Source organism: Zalophus californianus, chromosome 1, assembly GCF_009762305.2.
Source record: "Zalophus californianus isolate mZalCal1 chromosome 1, mZalCal1.pri.v2, whole genome shotgun sequence".
In the NCBI taxonomy this organism is placed as follows: domain Eukaryota; kingdom Metazoa; phylum Chordata; class Mammalia; order Carnivora; family Otariidae; genus Zalophus; species Zalophus californianus.
The window spans coordinates 119974194-119998571 of record NC_045595.1 but is presented as its reverse complement, the minus strand read 5'-3'; the positions used below and the strand labels follow the sequence as shown (position 1 = coordinate 119998571).

General features: G+C 33.7%; 1 protein-coding gene across 11 annotated transcripts in view; it reads left to right on the top strand.

Moving 5' to 3' along the window:
• The window catches only part of ZBBX (zinc finger B-box domain containing), a 119313-nt gene that overhangs the window by 41553 nt on the left and 53382 nt on the right, over positions 1-24378 (top strand). For 9 of the 11 annotated variants that reach the window (XM_027585049.2, XM_027585048.2, XM_027585042.2 and 6 more), the window contains 2 exons: positions 20794-20952; positions 21955-21999. The exons of 1 other annotated variant lie outside the window; for it this stretch is intronic. In XM_027585049.2, coding sequence (XP_027440850.2) covers positions 20794-20952; positions 21955-21999 — 204 coding nt within the window. The remainder of the gene's footprint in view (positions 1-20793; positions 20953-21954; positions 22000-24378) is intronic. One more of the 11 variants, XM_027585047.2, reaches the window with a different exon arrangement.

Here is a 24378-nt window from a genome sequence, read left to right as displayed (position 1 = left end):
ATCAGATTCCTTGGGGTTTTGTTTTTGTTTTTATTTTTTTGCTATTGAGTTGTTTGAATTCTTCATATATTTTAAATATTAATCCTTTATTGGATATATGATTTGCAAATATTTTCTCCCATTGAGAAGGTTGCCTTTTCATTTTTCTGATAGTCTTCTTTGCTATGCAGAAGGTTTTTAGTTTGATGTAGTCCCACTTATTTAGTTTTGCTTTTGTTGCCTTTGCTTTTGGAGTCATATCCAAAAAATGAAAACCAAGACTGATGTCAGGGAGTTTATTGTCTATTTTTTCTACTAGGAGTTTTATGGTTTCAGGTCTAACATTCAAGTTTTTAATCTATTTTGAGTTAATTTTTGTGTATGATATAAGATAATGGTCTAGTTTCATTCTTTTCATATGGCTGTCCAGTTTTCCTGGCACCATTTATTAAAGAGATTGTCCTTACCCCATTGTATATTCTTGACTCTGTTATAAATTATTGACCATATATGTGTCGATTTATTTCTGCGCTCTCTCTTCTGTTTTATTTGATCAACAGTTTTGTTTTTATGGCAGTACTGTACCATTTTGATTATTTTAGCGTTGGAGTGTAGTTTGAAGTCAGAGAGCATGATATCTCCAACTTCTTCTCTCTTAAGAATGCTTTGATAAATCTCAAATTTTTGCTATTCAGGATCTTTTGTTGTTCCATATGAAGTTTAGAATTATTTGTTCTAATTCTGTGAAAAATATCATTGGTATTTAGATGGGGATTGCACTGAATCTGTAGATTTCTTTGGGTTGTATGGACATTTTGACAATGTTAATTTTTTTAATCCGTGAGCACAGAATATCTTTCCATTTATTTGTGTCTTCAGACTCTTTCATTAGTGTTGTATAGTTTTCAGTGTACAGTTCTTTCACTTCCTTGGTTAAATTTATTCCTAAGTTTTCTATTCATTTTCATGCAATTCTAAAAGGGATTGCTTTTGTAATTTCTCTTTCTGATAGTTTGCTATTAGTGTATAGAAAACAGATTTCTGTATATTGATTTTGTGTCTTACTACTTTACTAAATTCATTTATTAATTCTGATAGTTTTTTGGTGGAGTCTTTATGGTTTTCTATATATAGTATTATGTCATCTACAAATAATGACCATTTTACTTCTTCCTTTCCAACTGGATTGCCTACTGTTTCTTTTTCTATGCTGTAGCTAGGATTTCCAGTGATCTGTGGAATAAAAGTGGTGAGAATGGGCATGTTTGTCTTGTTCCCAATCTTAGAAGAAAAGCTTTCAGCTTTTCACCATTGAGTATGATGTTAGTTTTGGGTTTGTCATATATCACCTTTATTGTGTTGAGATACTTTCTTTCTTTCTTGATAGTTTTATTATAAAGTTTTCTTGTCTTTCTTGTTGATAGTTTTTATTATAAATGGATGCTGAATTTTGTCAAGTGCTTTTTTTGGCATCTGTTAAGAAGATTGTGATTTTTATCCTTCATTTTGTTAATGCAGTGAATCCTGTTGATTGATTTGTGGATGTTGAACCATTCTTGCATCCCTGGAATAAATCTCACTTGATCATGGTGTATGATCCTTTTAATGTGTTGTTGAATTTGGTTTGCTAATATTTTGTTGAGAATTTTTGCATCTATGTTCATTAGGGATATTAGACTGTAATTTTCTTTTTTTGTGGTATCCTTGTATGGTTTTGGTAACCATGACCTCATGTGATGCTGACCTCATAAAATGAATCTAGAGTATTCCTTCCTTTTCAGTAATTTAGAAGAGTTTGAGAAGGATAGGTATTAAATTGTGTTTTTTGTTTTTTGTTTTTGTTTTTTTTTTGAGTGTTTGGTAGTGTTTATCAGTGAAGCCATCTGGTCATAGACTTTTGTTTGTTGGGAGTTTTTTGATTACTGATTCAGTCTCCTTATTCTAGTAATCTATTGAGGTCTTCTATTCCTTTATGATTAGTCTTAGAAGATTGTATGTTTCTAGGAATTTATCCATTTCTTCTAGGTTGTCCAATTTGTTAGTGTAAACTGTTCATAGTATTCTCTTATGATCCTTTATTTCTGTGGATCTGTTGTATCTTCTCTTTCATTTTTGATTTTGTTTATTTGAGTCCTTTTCTTTTTCTTGATGATTCTAGCTAAAGGTTTGCCAATTTTATCTTTTCAAAGAACCAGCTTTTAGTTTCATTGATCTTTTCAATTTTGTTTCTCAATTCATTTGTTTCTGTTCTGATCTTTATTATTTTCTCCATTCTACTAATTTTGTGCTCCTTTTGTTCTTTTTCTAGTTCCTTTGGATATAAAAGTAAGATTGTTTATTTGATAATTTTTGTTTTTCTTGAGGTACACCTCACTATGCTCACTATGAACTTTCCTCGTAGGACTACTTTAGCTACATCTCAAAAATTTTGGAATATTTATTTCAATTTTAATTTGTCTCAAGGTATTTTTTTAGTTTCTCTTTGATTTTTATTATTGTCCCATCAGTTCAGTAGCATGCTTTTTAATCTCCATATATTTGTGATTTTTTCCTCTCTTTTTCTTGTAATTGATTTCTAGTTTTATACTACTTGGTTGGGGAAAAAAAATGCTTGTTATGATTTCAGTCTTCTTAAATTTATTGAGACTTATTTTGTAGCCTAACATGTGATCTATCCTAGAGAAAGTTCCATGTGCACTTGAGAAAAATGTTTATCCTGTTGCTCTTGGATGGAATGTTCTGTGTATATCTATTAGGTATATCTAGTCTAATGTTTCATATAAGGCTGATATTTCCTTATTGATTTTCTATCTGGATGACCTATCCACTGGTGTAAGTGGGGCATTAGAGTCCCCTACTATTATTTTATCACTGTCAATTTCTTCCTTTAGGTCTGTTAATATATATATGTATATTTAGGTAAATATATAAATATATATATCCTATGTTGGGTTTATAAATATGTACAAATATTATCTTTTCTTGTTGGATTTTCCTCTTTATTATTATGTAATGCCTTTCTTTGTATTTTATTACAGTTTTTGTTTTAACATCTGTTTTGTCTGATATAAGTATAGCTACACCAACTTTTTTTTTTTTTCATTTCCGTTTGCATGGAATATCTTTTTCTATCCCTTCACTTTCAGTCTGTGTATGTTGTTAGTTCCGAAGTGAGTCTCTTGTAGGCAACATATAGATGGGTCTTTTCTTAATCCATTCAATCGATATTCTGCGTTTTTTGATTGAAGGATTTAGTCCATTTACATTAGAGCGATTATTGATAAGTATGTGCTTATTGACATTTGGTTGTTCTTTGGCTGTTTTTGTAGTTTTTCTCTGTTCCTTTCTTCTTCTCTTGTTCTCTTCCCTTGTGTTTTGATTATGTGTTATGTTTAGATTCCTTTTTCATTATCTTTTGTATCTCTACTATAGGTTTTTGCTTTGTACTTAACATGAGGTTCACAGATAACGGTCTATCTGTGTGTATATGTGCATGTATCTCTCTCTATATATATATATGCACACATATATATATTTCATAGTCTTTTTTAAGTTGATAGCAACTTAAGTTTGAAAGCATTCTAAAAACTATACATTTTTACTCTCCTGCCATAACATTTTATGTTTTTGATGCTATATATTTCATTTTTTTAAATTTTCTATATCTCTTAACTAATTATTGTAGTTATAGTTAATTTTACTACTTTTTTTTTTACAAAGCATTTTTTTTTAAAGATTTTATTTATTTATTTAATTGACAGAGAGAGCGAGACAGCGAGAGAGGGAACACAAGCAGGGGGAGGGTCAGAGGGAGAAGCAGGCTTCCCGTGGGGCAGGGAGCCCGATGCGGGACTCGATCCCAGGACCCTGAGATCATGACCTGAGCTAAAGGCAGTTGCTTAACCAACTGAGCCACCCAGGCGCCCCAAATTCACTACTTTTATCTTTTAACCTTTGTGCTAGCTTTATAAGTGACTAGTCTGCTAACTTTATTATATATTTGCTTTCTCTTGTTATCTCTCCTTCAATTCTGAATGATAGCCTTGCCGGTTAGAGTATTCTTGGTTGGAAGTTTTTTCCTTTGAGCACTTGGAATATATCATGACACTATCTTCTGGCCTATAAATTTCTGCTAAAAATGTAGTTGATAGTCTTTTGGGGGTTTCCTTGTACATAACAAGTTGTTTTTCACTTGCTGCTTTTAAGATTCTCTCTTTATCTTGAGCTTTTGACCTTTTAATTAGAGTGTGTCTGGTGTAGGTTTTTTTTGGACTTATTTTTTTTTTTTTTTGGAACTCTCTGTTCTTCCTGGACCTACATGTCTGTTTCCTTCTCAGGTTAGGGAAGTTTTGAGATATTCTTTCTTCAAATAAGCTTTCTGCTATTTTTTTGTCTTTCTCTTCTCCTTCAGAAACCCCATAATGTGGATGTTATTCTGCTTGATGTTGTTGTATGTGTCCTGTAAGTTATCTTTACTTTTCTAATTTGTTGTTTTTGTTGCTCTGTTTGGATGGTTTCCACTGCCCTGTCTTTCAGATTTCTGATCCATTCTTCTTCCTTATCTAGTCTCCTATTGAACCCCTCTATTGTATTTTTCAGTTCAGTTATTGTATTCTTCAGTTCTTGACTTCTGTTTGGTACTTTCTTATTTATTTATTTTTTATTTCTTTGTTGAATTTTCAATGTGTTCATCCATTCTTCTTCTGCATTTAGTGAGCATCTTTATGACTATTACTTTGAACTCTTTTCAGGTAAATTACTTATTTATGTTCCATTGGGTGTTTTACTGTGGCTTTATCTTATTCTTTTTGTTTGGAACATATTCCTCTGTTTCCTCAACTTGCTTTTTTCTCTGTGTTTGTTTCTGTGTACTAGGTGAAACAGCTACCTTGAGTGATCTTGTGTAGACGAGGAACCTTATTGTTCAACCTTGCTTTAGTTCTTGGTTCTTTTGAACCATTGTGATTATCTAAGCAATCTGATTTGTTCCTGATAAATCCCAGTTGTTGAATTTGTTCCCAGCCCTGCCAATGTTCCAAAGGGCGGAGTCTCAGCCAGCACCTAGTTTCAGGCCTACTGAACCCATACCCTCAAGTAGCAGCTTTTAAGTATGCAAATATATACAGTCCTTTGGAACCACAGTTGCAATCCTGCTGGCCTCCAGACCAGGCAGTTCAGAGCTGTCCCCTTCATGGCAGTTGTAAAAATCAAGACTTTAGATATATACGCTCCTTTCTGGGAGATACTAGTGAGCTGTAGCAAGGTCCAGGGAGAGTGCAAAGCTACATCCCCCAGCCTACATTCCCTGAGAGCTCCTCCATTGCTTCTATATGTGTGGTAAACTGAAGCCTACCTTTCAGGCTAAAGCTTCAGGACGAGTAAATAGGGCTTTTTCACAAAAAGACCATGTTTCAGTCTGCTCTGTGCCATAGGGCTGATAGCCTGCCAAGAACTTTGTCTTTGATTGTTTTAGTCCCATGAGGCTCTATAGCACAGAGCCAGGCCACGAGAGCCAGGTGTTGGACATCCCCTGTGTGGACTGTGCATACCCACCCACTGGCTTCAGCAGGGCCATAGGAGAACCTAGCACCGGGGCAAGCTCACTGACTTCACTGGGGCCACAGGGAGCATGAGTCTAGGACACAAGCCCACCAGCTTGTAGGTGGGAAAGCCTGAGGGTGGGGCCAGCCTGCAGGCTGTAGTGAGACTACAGGAGTGGGTCAGCATGCCAGAGATGAGGATTTGGGCAGTAGTGCATCTCTGTTTCTCCTACCTGTCTTAATGTGGTGCTTTTATCCTTTGTTCAGCTAGTTTTCAGATCTCCAGGTCTTTTTTAGAGGGAATTGATCTGTATGTAGCTGTGGATTTGGTGTGTCCGTTGTGGGAGGTGAGGTCAGGATCCTCCTACATAGCCATCTTGAACGGCTGTCTCAGTAAACTGCATTTATGATCGGGAGCATGTGTCCAGGTCCTCATTTATTTTTATTATCTTTTTATGTGTCAGGGGGGGATACTAATACATAAATCTTTGATTAATAGAATCTGTGGTTTTCATTAAACTTTTAGAGGTAAGGTAAATCCAAGGGTCCTTTAAGTTCTACTTAAAGTTATACTTAAATGATGCTAGAATAAGCAATAAATTTTAGCCACATGAATTTTGCACTTCCAGAATTTGATTTTTATCTAGCTTGCAATAAGCAGTTTTTTTATCCATTGATATTTTTGTACCACTCATGCAAATACCATATCTGTTTTTAGAAAGATGATGAGAAGATCTGTATTTAAACATGATTCTGTTGTGAGTTCCCTTGTTGCAACATTCTTTCACCCTGTAAATATTTAGTTTTCTCCTGTTTCTTCATGTATTTATATGGGAACTTTTACCCAAATTGTTTTTCTTTTCCAGTTCCTACTATATGGAAATTCCCATCTTTGCTTCTCTGCCTTTCTAGTTGCCCTAAAGTTAACTTTTTTTTCTCTTTCTTTTGATCCCAACACTAGATGAAACCTTTGATAAAATCATTTATGGATATTTCCTTCAACTTTCATAGGAAAAGCAGAGTTGACTCTATGGTAAAGCCTGTTTTTAGGGAACAAATTTGAACTAAAACAACCTGTAAAGATGTATTCATCAGACAAGCAAAATAACAATTTTGTGTAGAAATAGAAGATATATGTATATATATATATATACACACACACACACACACACGCATATATATATATATATATATATATATATAACCTCCTGAGCATCCCAGGTGCCCCAATGGGCTTATTGCATTTTATCCTAGACCTATGATAATTTTAGGAGTTTAGGGAAGGCCACTCAAATCCTATGGCACTTTGCAACCACAGCCATAACAAAAACAGTTAACAATCCTGCCATACCATTAACATACATACCTTGAGGATTTGTGCTTCCTTCTCTGTGATGTAGATCCTGGGAGCAGTTCACTTCTAACAGAGATCAATCTTCATCAAAATGAAAAATCAGAATCAAACTGTTGCCTCCTTTATTAATCCATTGTTTTAAATCAGCTTCTTCATCTGTACTCACATTTTTTCCAGATAGCTTCACTTAGTGGAATGCATGGTTGTTAAATCCATTAAAATAGTTCTGCACAAAGGAGAAGCTTTATTATAGATTTTCAGCTTTTTACCTAAGGTCTTCCTATATTGCTAAGGTTTGGGTTTTAATTGTGAGACAGCTTGCCCACGATTGTCTCAAAACAGTAAGGTGCTGGAAAAGAGAAACTTAATAATCAATAAAACACCACAGTTCTACTGACATCATTCCCCTATTTACCATTTGCATATGAGGTAATTCACATCAAAGAAACCAGAACAAGCTGTACGTGAGAAATATTCCCAAAACGGGAGGAAAGTGTTTTCTCAAAAGCCAGGCCAAAAAAATTATATATATAATATAACATATAACATATATAATTTTTTAATTCCCCTTAGTGCATAATTTGGTCTTTCTGAAATAATTTTATAGTTGACAGCTATCCAAGTTCTACCTATATTCAACAGTCACTGCAATCAGTGAATTCATAATGGTTCTTAAGTTCTGCTTAACACGGTTTTTCTCTGTGTTTATATGTGTGTATTTCTGTATCTATTTGCCTACCAAATACAAATGAAATAACAGGTTTTAATAAAAGCCTGTGGTTGCAATAAATCTCTTCTAAAATTTTGCAACTGGAAAATCAATGGAAGTTAACACCATGAAAAGAGACATTCCAGCATTTTTTTTTCTCTGAATTTAGGAAGTAATGTAGGTCTAAATTATGTGTGAGGGGCGCCTGGGTGGCTCAGTCGTTGAGCGTCTGCCTTCGGCTCAGGTCATGGTCCCAGGGTCCTGGGATCGAGCCCCGCATCGGGCTCCCTGCTCAGCAGGAAGCCTGCTTCTCCTTCTCCCACTCCCCCTGCTTGTGTTCCCTCTCTCGCTGTGTCTTTCTCTGTCAAATAAATAAATAAAATCTTTAAAAAAATAAATAAATAAATTATGTGTGAATTTCTTTGAGTTGAAACTTCTGGATCACATAAGGAGGCATGGCTTTGTCAACATGAGTATTAATATTTATTGCTGGACAGCCAGGGTTTGGGATAATGATGGAATTTAGAGTTTTGAAGCACTGACACTACCATAAAGTGTATCGTTTTTCTAACTAAACTAAAACTTTTACTCTTGGACCTAAACTTCTACAAGGTGCCATCCACTCCAAAATGCTATAAAATATCAACCCACTTTACTTTTGATTAATGATACATTGTCAGAGTGATGAATTCTTCTAGAGTGTAATTTGAAAGATAATATCATTCTAGGGAGAAAAAAGTTCAGGTAAGAATTTAGAACAGTTACCAGATGAAATCCTACCATCACATAGTGTAGTGAAGGATTGGGGGGGAATCTGGAAATGCTGACAGTAAATCACATTCTTTGGCTTTAGTTTAAGCTTCTATCCTACAGTGAGATATATGATTTACTATCTTCCCTGAAGGCTGTTTTGGTTTGATTTTTAAACATTTTTAGCATGTAGAAAAGTTGCACAGGTCACTTTCTTCATTTTCAGTCCCCCCCCCTTTCCTGTTGCTACCTATTAGTACTGTTACATCTAAATTTTCATATTTAGAACATGGAAATATAATTATCTTTGAGTGTTAAAATTTGATAATATCTTAATAGATAAGGTACAGTGTTTGGTACTTAATATGCATAGTTATCTATTTTAAGTGTTTTGTAACAACCTTAACATTCTTGTTCATTGGTTACTTATTACTTAAAGATGATAGTTGGTATACTATTAAGTGAAAGATAATGTGTTTTGTGTTGCAAATCTAGGTGTGTCCATCTAAGCAGAGACAAAAGACTGCAGGGGTGTATACCAACCGGTTAATAGTGGTTACCTCTGTGAAGTACTACTCATTAATTGGAAGGAATGTCTGTTTGTTACTTTTTAATATGTGGCATTATGATTTTTTACTGGGTTTCTATAATTTTTTTAAAAAATGTTGCTAATTGAAGGCTAGGTCTATGTTAACTATTTCTCAGTAAGGATGCTCTTGAGTATTTTGGGTAGGAACTTTTTTCTTGAGCTACACCGTTCCTCAGATTTCAGAATACTCATTAAACCTGGTTATCACCCATTAAATATCACTAATGCTCTACAATGAGTGTGAAAACCCAAAACACCTTCCCACATTCTCAAATTTCCTTGCCCCAGTTAGGAAGTACTGATCCTTATATTAGTTAGGTCTCTTTGCACTAGTTTGGGACAAAGAATTGTTTCTTGTTGCTAAAGGCCTCAAAGATGTCTTCCGGTGTATGGGAGTAGGGTTGATGCAGCAGAGTCATATTCAAAACCAGGACTGGAAATTGGAAAGCTGTTGACAGCCAAGGCAGACTTCTTCCTCCACTTTCAACTTTATTTTTTTTTCTGTGTATCTACTTTATTCTTTTCTTATAATTAACAAATTATGAATTAGATTATAGAGCATCCGTGACAGAGAGAACAAGTGTTGCTTTCTTGATTCCAAATCTGAGTTCTCATGAATTCAATGAAGACTAGGTGCTTACTTCTTGTCCAATGAGCCATGGCCCAGAGGACAGAAATATGTTGAGTGATTGTGTCTCCCATGGTGGGACTGGTGGAGAGGAGCACTACTGTGGGTCAGGGAGAAATAACATAGAAGGGGACATTATAGGAAACTGAGTATTTACCTTAATACAAGTCTCCGCTGCAGTTAGATCTAGTGATGCAGGAAGCTAATTGTCTATTGATTTATTTTTTAGTCCAGACTCTTTATTGAGGTTTAATTTACACACTCTGAAGTTCACATTGTAAGTGTACAATTCAATGATTTTTTAAGGTAAATTTACAAACCTGTGCAACAATCACCACAATTGAGTTTTAGAACATTTTCATCACAACAAAAAACTTCCTGGTACTTTTTGCAATCAACCCCTGCTCCCACTTTTAGCCCCAGGCAACTACTGGTCTGCTTTCTGTTGGTATAGATTTATCTTTTCTAGAAATTTCATATAAATGGAATCATTCCTGTGCAATCTTTTGTGTCTGACTTCTTTCGCTTACCATAAAGTTCTTCCACATTATTGCATGTTCATTGTAGGAGTTCATTCCTTATTAATGCTAAATAATATTCCATTGTGTGGGTATATCATATTTTGTTTATCCAGTCATCAACTGATGGATATATATATTGTTTAGGCTTTTGGTGTTTTGAAGTTTGGACAAAAACATAAAAGGAATTTGGACTAAAAAATAATAGATAAGTAGTTTCCTGCATCGCTGTAGAATAGTGCTGTTATGTGTACAGAAATTTGTGTAGACTGTTTTCATCACTTTTAGGTAAATATCTGGGAATGGAATTGTTGACTCCCAAGTTAAGTATTTGTTAGCTTTTAAAGGAGATACCAAACTGTTTTCTAAAATATCTGTAACATTTTACCTTTCCCACCAATAATATATGAGGGTTTCATTTTCTCCACATCCTTGCCAAAACTTAGTATTGTCAAATGTCTTTTGCATTATAGCTATTCTAGTATGTATGTCATAATATCTCATTGTGGTTCTAATTGCATTTCTTTAATGACTAATGATGTTGAACATCTTTTCATTTGCTTATTAGCCATCTGTATGTCTTTGGTGACATGTTGATTCAAATTTTTTGGCCATTTTAAAATTGCATGGTTTGTTTTTGTGTTAGTGAGGTTTAAGGGTTCTTTATACATTCTGGATGTAGGTCCTTATCAGATACATGATTTTCAAATATTTTCTCCTAATCCAGATAGCTTGACTTTTTACATGAAATTTAAAAAATACTAATTCTAGATTTTTTGCATTTCCATATACATTTTAGAATAAGGCTGTAAATTTTAGGATAAGATTGTCAATTACTATAAAAAAACCCAAACAAATGCAAAACCTGATGGAATTTTGATATAGAATGTATGGCATCCACAGATTAAGTTTGTTCTTAAAAGCCTTAATTTATCAGTTTTTTATTTTATGGATCATATTTATGAACACTTTGTTTATGTATTCATACATTGATTGATGCTTAGGTTACTTCTATCTCTTGGCTATTCTGAACAGTTCTTCTATGAGCATGGGTACGTAGACACTTCTTTGAGACCTCACTTTCAATTATTTTGAATATGTATGTAGAAATGGAATTGATAGATCATGTTAAGTCTATTTTTAATTTTTGAGGAAATTCCTTTTTTTTTTTTTTTTTACTGCAGCTTAACTATTTTACAATCCCATTAATAGCGCACAAGGGTTCTAATTTCTCCCCCTGCTCACCAACACTTGTTATCTTTTGTTTGCTTGATAGTAGCCATCCTAATGGGTGTGAGATGACATCTCATTGTGTCCATATACATAATAGGGTAAGCTTGTCAGTTGTCACAAAGAAATATCCTGATGGGATTTTGATAAAGATTTTGTGTAGTATACAGATTGATTTGGGAAAATTGCCATCTTAACAATATTGAGTCTTTCAGTCTATAACATGATTTTGTTCCATTTATTTAGATCTTATTTAGCTCATCAATGTTTTATACTTTTTAGTTTTAAATTCATATACTTTTTTTGTTAAATGTTTTCATAAGTATTTTATTCTTTTTGATGTTACTGTGAGTACTTCTTTTCTTAATTTTAGTTTTGGGTTGTTCATTGCTATATATATATATATATATATATATATAAAATTGATTTTTGAGTATTGATCTTGAGTCTTGTGACCTTGATAAATTCACTTATTATAGTAGCTGTTTTGTTTGTTTGTTTGTTTGTTTTAGATACCTTAGGATTTTCTACATGCAGGATCATATCCTCTACAAGTAAAAAACAGTTTTACTTCTTCCTTTTTAATCTAGATGCTTTTAATTTTTTTTTTTTTCTTGTCTTATTGTGTTCGCTAGAGCCACCAGTCAAATTTAAATAGAAATGGCAAGTGTTTACATTCTGGCCTTGTTCCCGATTAAGGGCAAAACATTTAATCTTTTTTACCAATAGTTGTGATGTTTGCTACAGGTTTTTCATAGATGCTTTTACCATGAGGAAGTCCCTTTGTATTCCCTGCTTCTTTTTCCCTGTTTTTATTGAAATGATCATGTTGTTTTGTCTCTTATTAATATGCCTTTTTTTATAATACTTGATTTTTAGATGTTCGGTTAAGAATGCATTACTGGATATAATTTCACTTGGTCATGACTCATAATTTATGTATTGGGGGGATCAGATTTGCTAATATTTTGTGAAGGAATTTTGCATCTAAGTTCATGTGGGATATTAGTCTGTAGTTTTATGTTCCTGGAATGTGCTTGTCTACTTTGGTGTCAGGGTTGTGTTGGCCTCATAAAATGAATTTAGAAGTATTTCTTTCTCTTTTTTCTGAAAATGTTTGTGTTAGATTGGTATAATTTCTTCCTTAAATATTGGGTGGACTTTACCAGTGAAACAATCTGAGTCTGGAATTTTTTTCATGGAAAGATTTTGAATTATTAGTTCAGTTTCTTTACCTTATTGTTCTATTCTAATTTTCTATTAGTTCATGAGTAAGTTTAGGTGATTTGTGTTTTTCATTGAATTTATCCATTCAATCTAAGTTGTCCAATTTATTGGCATAAGTTTTTAGATTCCTTTATGATCCTCTAAAATCTATAGGTCTATACTGATGTTCTTTCTTTCATTATTGATTTTGCTAATTTGTATTTTACTCTTCTTTTTGGGGGTCAGTTTAGCTAAAGATTTATAAATTTTCAAGGCTTTTTAACAAACCCAATTTTAGTTTTATTGATTTTTTAAAAATTTTGTTATATTTCATTGATTCTGATCTTTATTTTCTGATTCCTACCTACTTTTGGACTTCTTTTCTTTGATTTTTTTCCCCTACTTTCTTGAATGAGGATTAGATTAGATTATTGATTTTAGATCTTCTTCCTTTCCAAAACAACCTTTTGAAGCTATAAATTTCAGTCCAACCACTGCTTTAACTGTATCTTATATATTTTGATTTGTTATGCTTAATCAATTCAAGATTATTTACTAATATCCCTTGTGATATATTTTTTTATCCAAAGGTTATTTAGGAGCAAGTTGCTCAATTTCTAAATATTTTATGATTTCCCAAATTATTTGTTGCTGATTTCTAATTTTTTGTTGTTATTGAGGTCAGAGAACATATTTTATGTGATTTCAATTCTTACAAATTTATTAATACTTATTTTATGTGGAGCATATAGTCTATCTTTTTTTTGTTTGTTTGTTTTTGGCCTAGCACTTCAGCATATAGTCTATCTTAAAGAATGTCCCATATGAGCTTGAAAAGAATTCATATTCTGTTGTTGTGAGGTCAGGGGTTCTTTATTTGTCTCTTAGATTAAATTACTTCATGGTGGTTTTCAAGTTTTTTAAATCCTTACTGACTTTCTGCCTAGCTGTTTCATTAATTTCTGAGGAGGGGATTGAAATATTTTGCGGTTCTGTTGCTACATACATATGTAATTGTTATAGGTATAATTGATCATAAATATAACTATAGCTTCCTTTTATATTGACTCATTATTATAAAATATCCCCTTTCTTCCTTTTTTTTTTTTTTTTTGCCTTATTAATATAGCCCCTCCAACACTCTTAGGATTATTAATTTCAAGGTATATATTTTTCATCTTTTTACTTTTAACCTATTTGTCTTTGGATCTAAAGTCAGGCTCTTATCAACAGCATATATTTGGGTCTTGCAGGGTTTTTTTGCTTTTTTTTTTTTTTTAACCAAGTCTGACAATTTCTGTCTCAATTGGTGGGTTTAGTCCATTCATATTTAATGTAATTAATGATGTAATTGGATTTACATCTTCCATGTTGCTATTTGTTTTTCTTATGCCTTTGTCGTTTTTGTTCCTTTTTTCCTTTCTTACTGCTTTCTTCTGTGTTAAAGATTTTTTTTATCATTCAATTGAAATTAATTTTTGGGGTGTGTGTGTGTATGCGTGCGCACACATGTGTGTGCACATGTTTATTTAGTGGTTGTTTTAGGTATTACAATATATGTCTTATAACACTTTACTTCACATTAATACTGACTGTGGTAAAATATTATAACTTGGCTTTATTTTAACTCTATTTTCTCTCCATTCCTTTGTGTAGGTTATATATTATATATCAATGTTATAAATCCACAATATAGTGTCAATGTTATTGCTATATATAGCTTTATGTTTTTAAAAGAAATTAAAAAGAGAAAACAAAATATTTAAATATCTTTTATTTTTACCCATATATTTATGTTTCTGGGGATCTATCTTTCTTGTGGATTTTATTTATTTATTTGTGTATGTATGTATGTATTTTTAAGATTTTATTTATTTATTTAACAGAGAGCGAGCACAAGCAGGGGGAATAGCAGGCAGAGGGAGAGGGAGAAGCAAGGTTCCTCACGGAGCGGGGAGCCCGATGTGGGTCTCGATTCTGGGATCATGACCTGAGCAGAAGGCCCATGCTTAGCAGACTGAGCCACCCAGGCGCCCTCTTCTGGTGGATTTAATACCTTTCAGCTTTAAAACCTTTCTTTAGCACTTGTTAAGACCGATCTACTGGTAATGAATTATCTCTTACTTTTATCTATTTGGGAGTATCTTTATGTTTGATTTCATTTTTGAAGGACAGTTTTCCTAATATAGACTTATTTTTGGCAGTTTTTTCCTTTTGGCACTTTGCATCATTCTACTGCTTTTTGGTCTCAATTTTTTTCAGATACAAAATCAGTTTGTTATTCATATTTATGTGCCCTTTCTTATATGTGATGAGTAATTTTTCTCATTCCTTTCAAGATTTTCTGTTTATCTTTGACTTCCAGTAGTTTGGTTATGAGTTGTTTTGGTATGGATCTCTGTATATTTATCTTTCTTGGGGCTCGTTGAGCTTCTTGGATTTCTAAAGTAATAATTTTTAAGTTTGGAACCATCTTTTTTTCATATATATTTTTCTTCTCATTTCTCTGTGATACTCTCACTAAATGTATGTGGGATGCTTGATGCGGTTCTGTAGGTCTGTAAGGCTGTTTTCATTTTCTTTACACTTTTACTTTTTACTTTTCCAATTAGATAATTTATCTCTCTCTTTCTTCAAGCACACTGAATTATTTTTCCATTTCAAATATTTCGTAATCTATTTTGGTCATAATCAAGATTTTTCATTTGGTTCATTTTTATGATTTCCATTTTTAAAGCAGCCCCTCTATCACCCTCTCCTTTTCAGAATCATCCCATTAAATGTTTGACTAGTCTGCTGCTCACCCTAATTGGGACCAAAGCCTCAGGCTCTCATAGCTGTACGTTTTCTGCATTCATTTATAACCAAATTTGCTAGTTCACTGTTAATGCCACTATAATTTTAAGATTCTGCCCTCTGCCAGGAATCAAGTACACTCCTTGTTCAGTCTTGCCCTAATAACATTGACCAACTTGGGAAGGGAGATCTAAGAAAGAGCCATAGATTTTTGCTGTTCTTCAGTAATGTCATACTCGTTTTTCTTGAGTAAATATTTCTCAACTTCTTGTTAACTTTTGGTTGACTTCAGAGCCCTGAAATAGTTTTAAAAAATTTATCCAGTCTAACATTTGTTTTATGGGGATAGAATTATTTACTGACCTTTTCATTATACCATAGTCAGATGTCCTACCTCTGTCTATTGAATTGAATAGGAATCCTATTTTCGGGAAATTTGAACTATTTCTCTTACTTACAGAGAAGTAGTATATTGTGATCTAGATAAAATGGTAGCAATCCTTTGGATGCACTACTTTGTGTCATCAATTTGGTAGGTGATTTTCATACAGGATGTATATTTTTCACATCTCTGTAAGGTAGATATGGTTTTCATTTTATAGGCTTTGAAAGGTAAGTGATTTTCCCTTATGCTATTATTAACAATGCCATTGATTTTGTCTGTGTTGACACTGACTTAGATAGCTTGAGTATAAGGAAGGAATGTTCAAATAGGATTTTTAGTCATTTTTATGTCAGTAAGTCAGTGAAATTTGAGTCAACCAACATTTCTCAAGTACTTAACCAGTGTCAAGCAATGTTCTAGTTGCAAAGTGTGAAGGATGAAGGATAGGGCTGCAGGAAGGAGAGGCAAAAGGTGATAAAAAGCATGGATAAGTTAGAATAAGACATGGTCCCCTCTCTCAAGGAATTCATGATCATGAAGGGAAGACAGATGTATTCAACCAATTGTAATGCAACTGAATGGTAGGACACAGGATTCTTAAACCTTAATAAACATTTAAATTACATGGTAAGCTGCAGATTCTGATTCAGGGGTTCTGAGTGGGACCTGAGATTTTGTATTTTTAACAAGTTTCCAGTTGATGCTGCTGCTGCTGATATATAGATTACACATTGAGGAGCAAAGCTCTAGTACTGATGTAAGCAAGGAGTTATAAGCCACATAAAACAAAACAACAACAAAAAAAGAAAATATGTAAATTTTGGTGCAGTTAGTTGAAGAAGAAAACTTGTTTCAGAGAGATTAAATAATTTGCCTTTCTGAGCTATTTTTTATAATGCCATTGAGATACATTAGAACTGGATAACATTTGATCTGGGCCTAAAATGATAAATAGAATTATAACAGGAAAGCTAGCCTTTCCCAGTAGAGAGGAAAACTTTGGCAAGGCATAGGAATAATATGTTTATGTGTGTTTTTAATAGGAAATGCCCTTAAAACATTTTTTTTTTTCCCTAGGTGAAACAGAATACCCAGTTAGGAATAGTTCCAAATATGAGGCTATATTATTAGGGTAATGCTTGCTGAAGTAGAAGAAGAACCCCCAAATACCATTGAGTTAAAACAGGAAAAGTTTAATTTTTACTCACCTAGATTTCAACATGGATGTTCCCAAGACATCTCTATTTTAAACATCTCCTTCCCTCTTGATTTGGGGACTTTAATGTGTAGCACCACTATCTTAGATGTGTTACTTCCAAGGTCACTGTACATCCATCTAGCAAGCTTGCTGAACAGGAAAAGGGGTAGTTTCTTACCATCTTGCCAGTAGAGGTAAAATTCATTACTACTTCTCACATTCTGTTAAACTATCATAAGCTCCACCCAGATTATAGATTCCTCTCTGGAATAAGCATGGGAGATTGGATCTGGAGAACAGGAAGTTGCAAATCATTAACACATAAATGATATATTTTTCACATACCTAGGAACTTATAAGTATTTTAAAATAGTAAGTTATAGTAGTGTGGTAAATTTCTAATCTTAATGATTTTGTTAAATTTTATATCTCTTAATTAAGAGATAGATATTTTAAGTGTGTTCTAGAATTTTACTCTTATAGAATACTTTTAATTTTGTTGTTCAGAAGTTTTGTTTTTGCAAAGTTCACTTCCCTCCCCACCAGGTAGTAGATGAGACAAGTAAAAGGAGAATCTGTTTCTCCCTTCAATTTGCTAGTGCCTAGTCAAACATGAAAATAAGCAGAATTAAGTTAGAAACAAAACTAAACAATGTAATCTCTGCATAAGCAATTATATATATAATTAGTTATGTAGATAATTACATTTTTTTTTGTAAAGGAAGGAAAAATATTTTGTTTTTGCAAAGTTCACTTGCCTCCTCACCAGGTAGTAGATGAGACAAGTAAAAGGAGAATCTGCTTCTCCCTTCAGTTTGCTAGTGCCTAGTCAAACATGAAAATAAGCAGAATTAAGTTAGAAACAAAAACTAAACAACGTAATCTCTGCATAAGCAATTATATATAGAATTAATTATATATATAATTACAATTTTTTTGTAAAGGAAGGAAAAATGTTCGTATCTATGGAGATAAAATTTAATTTATTTTAAGTCTCAGGAAATCAAAAGTAAAACACATTATCTATATTAGTGTAATTCAGTAGGGAAAAGGAATTAGGCTGAGAGACGGAAGATCTTGGTTCTAACTTAAGCTGCAATATTTTGTATCCATTTGACTTTGACCTAAGCTTTATGAGCTTGAGTTTCCTTGTCTATGTAATGGGGATCACAGTATCTGTCCCTTTCCTTGCATGCTTATTTTAAGAATAAGAAAAATGTATTAACATTCTTACAACTGAGAAAAGTAATATTTTTTTAAATTAAAAATAATTTAAGAAAAGTAATATTTAGGGTGCCTGGGTGGCTCAGTTGGTTAAGCGACTGCCTTCGGCTCAGGTCATGATCCTGGAGTCCTGGGATCGAGTCCCGCATCGCGCTCCCTGCTCAGCAGGGAGTCTGCTTCTCCCTCTGACCCTCTTCCCTCTCGTGCTCTCTATCTCTCATTCTCTCTCTCTCTCAAATAAATAAATAAAATCTTTAAAAAAAAAAAAGAAAAGTAATATTTAAATGTAAGATATTTTAGGAAAGAAAATTCCCATTTATTGGCATTTTGTTTATACCACATTAATAGAACTTTAAGATATTCAGTTATAGCATTTCATTTTATTAATTATCCATGATGTTTATCATATATTTTAGCAGTAAATTTAAAAATGAAATCATTTTTGTGTGTGTGCCATTTCAGAGTCTCTTAAAATACTACCTAAAAATGTTATAACAATTAATTGGAACGTTGATAGCAGAATTCATTTTAGGACAGGAATAATCTTTGATTTGTGTTATGTAAGTCAACATGTATTTGAATAATAATTCTATCTTGATAATTTTATGAAAAACTAATACTGTTGTTTTTTACTACTTTTAAGAATGTGTAAAATGGAAACTAGACCTTCTAACCACCTTTGAAACCAATAGATCACTACTCTAGGGAATTTAAAATCAGGCTTATATTGGACTACTCTGTTTAAAAAAAAAAAATATTTGTTTTGGTAAAGCATTACCATTGGCTTGAATTTCTCTTAAAAATAATGATTATATAGGTTATAGATATAGAAATAATGATATATAGATTATATAGATCACTGGAAAAATTTAGAGCAGATATCACTGATATCTGTGCATACATATATGTATATATAAAAGTGCATAGATCACAGTAGTCATTTTTCATAGATAATTCATTAATTCAGCATGAAATAACATTAATTAATTTGATCTTCACTGGTTTATTCCAGAATGAGGTTGCAGTGAATCTTAACAGATCTGTAAAAGGTCGTAACTGGAAAGTTTCAGTGTAATCTTAGTTATTTAGGTAACTAGATGAAAATTTAAAAATAGGAATATTTCCATGAAAAAGTACAAAATAATTATTTCTAATCCCTGCTGAAGTTATTCTCTGTCTTGAGGACATTTGCTAAAGGAGTACACCCTATTGCTTGTCTTTCTAATATCAGGTTTTCAGAATCTCACCCTGTAGGTTGTTTGGTTCAAGCTCACATGGGACCCAGAATCCTGCAGAGTCCTAGGGCAGATCAGAATATTTGCTGATAGGAGACCCCTCAAAGAACAGGCCCTTTCCAAGAGTTGCCTTTTCCTTTTCAGCTACCCTGAAGGCATGTGGAGAGGTTTTTTGAATTCTTTTTCTCATTTATTTTAATTCTTCAGTTCTTCCTCTCCCTCCCCACCACCTTATTTTTACCATATGTTATATGCCAGGCACTGTGGTAGCCATAGAAAGATTTAAGAAGACAGGATTTTTAACTTCTTTGAACTTATATGGTGAACTGTAAAAGCAAAGTATCAATAAACCTTCTAGACTTAAAAAAAAAAAAGGACTAGATAGACACCAAAAGGTGATGTACAATGAATATTGTATGGGCTACTAGAGATCTACTTTGGGTATGAAGAGGGTACAGAGGATGGGCATCTCACACAGCCAGAGTGAGGAGGACAAAGAAAGGTTCCTACACCTGTGGGAGTAATTTGGGATGAATCTAGGAGAAGTAGGAGTCTGCCAGGCAAAGAAAATGGTAGAGGAGGGAAGGCTTCCCTGGTAAGTGAAACTCATGAGCAAAGATACTAAATGAGGACCAACTTGGAGTTTACTAGGAACCTACAGGTAGAGGCACTTCCTGATGTGCACTTTTGAATAGTTAATGCTTTCTAAAGATGTTTGATCACCAAGGGATACTCATTACCGCTTATTCAGCCTCCTACTAGATCAGCTATATTTAGTTCTTTAGCTATGTTGTACAAAAATAACACATCTGTCTATTTGGGGTTGACATAGTGGAAAGGCTATGAGTCATTAGAATTATACACACCTGGGGTCATTTCCCAGCTCTGCCACCCACTCACCATGTGACCAGGCCTAAGTTATTTAAACCATCAGAGCTTTCATTTCTTTATCCTTAAAACAGAGACAAAAATAGTAACGCTGGGGCACCTGGGTGGCTCAGTTGGTTAGGCGACTGCCTTTGGCTCAGGTCATGATCCTGGAGTCCCGGGATTGAGTCCCGCGTTGGGCACCCTGCTCAGCGGGGAGTCTGCTTCTCCCTCTGACCCTCCCCACCTCTCATGCTCTCTCTCTCTATCTCATTTTCTCTCTCAAATAAATGAATAAAAAATCTTTAAAAAAACAAAAATAATAATGCTTTAGAGTTGACTTGAAGATTAAATGATATGTTTTTAAGATACTTGGGGTAGTGTGAGACCAAACCAGCTCCTCGATAGCTGGCAGCTATCACTATTATGTTGGTTGATATAAATGTCAATTTGTATTTTGAAATATTAAATAAAATGTATTGGATTTTAGTAATCATAGAATAATAAAAATATGATTTAATGTATCTAAGTTACTTAGACTGACATATTAGTCTTTTTAGACCTGTTTTCTTTCTTTTTTAACAGGCAAAATCTCAAATATTATCCAATGTATTGGATGTTGCCCATCGGTTTATCAAGGAAGTTAATCCAGATGAACCCAGCGGGGATAATCATTCTACAAAAGAGATTAGTAAAAGTCAGAATAAACCCAAATCTCTTCTTATACAGGGGAGCAACCCTGGGGTAAGCTAAGGAAAATAGAGTAGACATTTTCTGTCATACATGATCATGGAGACTGTCATTCATAGACTTAACTAGAGCTATAGAGTTTTGTAGATTATCACATTGTTGTTTAATATTTGAATTTTATTTTTTATGACTCAAAAACATCTTGACTGTAAAAATCCTTTTAAGGAGACTGCTTTTATTCCACTGAAGACTGTTATTTTTTTTTATGAATGATTGTTTGACCATGTTGTTTTCTGGGCATTGCTACCATTTCAGGAAATGAATGAGTATTTGGGAGAAACAAGAAAAAAAAATAACACAATGCAATATAACAATTTTATTTTAGTCAGAATTTCAGAGAGGCTAAAAATACAAAACCTTGCCAAGTTTTTGGTTTTTTTTTGTTTTGTTTTTTAGGTGACAGGCAATTTTATAGTTATTTAAAATTGGATTTACACCAAATTCTGGTCGTTATTCAGATTGACTACTGATCCCAAGATGTGCTAGATAAGCTTTCATCAGCTCATGTCTATATTTTGTAATAGACTTGTTGTATTGATTCTTTAGCAAGAGACAAGCTTCCTCGAATTTTGATCTATGTAATTAATCCTCATTCTTTTAGATGCCACTCACCTTTCCACTGTAGTTCAGAAAGAGTAACAAACTTGGCCAAAGTCACACAACTTGTTACTTGGTGACAGGGTCAAGCTTGAACTTCAGTTTCTTGAGTTCCTAACCCATGCTCATGGAGCAAAGAAGAAAACATGCATTATGCTCGTAGGACCTCTTTGCAGCAAAGAAACTGCTTGAGTTGTCCAGGAAAGTCAGTGTTTTTACATGGATTTCACTTTCTAATAGACCTGTTAAGGGTGATTGTGAAGAATCCCTGAATGCGTTATGGCCTCGTTATTATAATAGTAATGTGTTGAAAACTGACTCTGTGCCAGACACGGTCCTACATATTTTACATGTATTATCTCTTTCTGTCCTCTCTTAATTTTTCCCTTCTTTTTCCAGATGAGAAAATTAGTGACAAAGATCAGTTTTTATAAATTGGCCAAGGTATGAATGAAACTTAGATTTGAACCCAGACTTTACGACTCCAAATTGTTTGCTTTTAGCCGCTATACAGAGGCTATGGTTTTAAGGGTTTCTTCCTTCCTGCCTGCCATTTTATCTTATTTATCTTATCAATGAAAATAGTGATAAATCAACAGCTAACACTTGTTAAACACCTAACACTAGGCATTGTGCTTAATCCTTTAATTGCCTTATCATATCCAATAATCACAATAACCATGTAAGTTTCACATTATTATTACTCTGTTTAACAGATGACAAAGGCAGAGAGGAATTTAGTAACTAGCCCTACTAGAAAGCTTACACCTTTGCCTGTGCTTTTAATCCCTACAATAAATGCTGCCTTTTGTCCCCATAGGTGACTGTATATGCCATATAGACCCTCTCTACTTCTTGTCCTAACTTAAAAACTGTTAATTCAGTGGTTTCATGCAGGAGTGCACATCAGAACCAACTGGTTCTGTTATGTTAAAGAAACATACATGACCAAATTCAGCCTCTCTTTGGGTGGGTCCACAGGTCCAGTGGTTTTAACAACTGCTAAGTCACTGTGGTGTGAGTATTCTGGTTGGATATCACCTCTATCAACCCTTAGGTGAGCACCTGTATTCAGTGCCAAAGAGCAGTGGCTCTCCAACTGTAATAAGTAAGCATCAGAAGCACTGGGTGAGTTTGTTAAAGTGTATCCTTTCTTCTAGAAAATGGGGATATTGAAACATATCTTGCAGGAATATCATGTGGCTTAGAAGGATAATGAATATTATCCACTGGATTCCATGTGCTCTTTCAAATTTCCTATTCCCTTCAGAACTGGGTAGAGTCATGTTAGGCTCTGAGTGGAAGTGGCATATGACAGTTCTGGGCTCAAACATTTAAAAGCCAGTGTCCAGTCCTCTGACTTTCCCTATCCTGCCACTGCTGTGAGGAAGCCAAGTATTCCAAAAGCATAGCTATAAAGGCAGATGTTTTATATCTCTGATTCATTGGTTGGAAAGGAGCTACTCTGGAGACCTGCTGGAATCACTGCATACTTAAACCATTTTGTATTAAGCACTGAGTTTTCAGTGCTTCTTCATTAGTGCAGCATACATACATACACATATCATATTGATTACTGGATACCTATAAATACCTTCCCACAAACTCAGCATTTTCTTTTCTTTTCTTTTTTCTTTCTTTCTTTTTTCTTTCTTTCTTTCTTTCTTTTCTTTCTTTCTTTCTTTTTCTTTCTTTCTTTCTTTCTTTCTTTCTTTCTTTCTTTCTTTCTTTCTTTCTTTCTTCTTTCTTTCTTTCTTTCTTTCTTTCTTTCTTTCTTTCTTTCTTTCTTTCTTTCTTTCTTTCTTTCTTCTTTCTTTTGAGAGAGCATGAGTAGAGGGGAGAAGGGCAAAGGGAGAAGGGGAGAGAAAATCTTAAGCAGGCTCCATGCCCTGTGCAGAGCCCAACATGGGGTTCGATTCCATGACCTTGAGATCATGACCTGAGGCAAAACAAGAGTTGGCCACTTAACTGACTGAGCCACCCAGGTGCCCCTACTTAGTATTTTCAAACGAAATCTACCTCTCCTCCAAAATCTATAGATGTCACTGTTGTTGACAGCCTATCTTCTTGCTTTTCAGGTGAGCCAAGAATCGTTATTTTCTGTAGTCCTCTCTCTTCTTCCTCTGCACATCCAGTTAGTTACCATGTCTCACGCAGTCTACTGTCTAAAATCTAGCTTGAATATTTGGTCCCTTCTATCCTTATTGCTCTTCCAAATACGGAAATTAGCTTTTTCTTGAAGTGCAAAAGTTCATAACACAGAACGTGGGTTTCATTCTCTCCCTTTCTAGAAGTCAATAATAATTCCAGTTTTGTATGTATGTATTTCTTTACACAAATGTTAATGTTAAACGCTGCTCTGCAAATATGCTTTTTATACTTAACAATAGTTTTGATATTCATATAAGTACATTCTATAGCCTTCTCATTCTATATAGTGGTTATAAAACACCCTATTTATTAGATATGAAAAGACTTTAAAATATAAAAATTTAAATTTTAAAATTTGAAATTTCCACTGACAACATTTTCTTTACTTCAATCTTTTGCCAGTACAAACTAGAGTATAAAGAGTAATTTTGAAAAGTATTGTTTTGCGTACACGTATGCATATACCTTGTGTGTGTGTGTGTGTGTGTGTGTGTATACATACACACATGTCATGCGTTTGTAATGTTGTTAGATATTAGCAATTAGCTGTAATGTTTTAACTGGTGTCTTTGCATCCAAACTCACTATTCCTTAATTTCTCTTTCTCCCACACTACTGTGTAGGAGCCTTCAGTGGCTTTGAGTTTCCATTATGTGTAAGTCTAATTTCCTC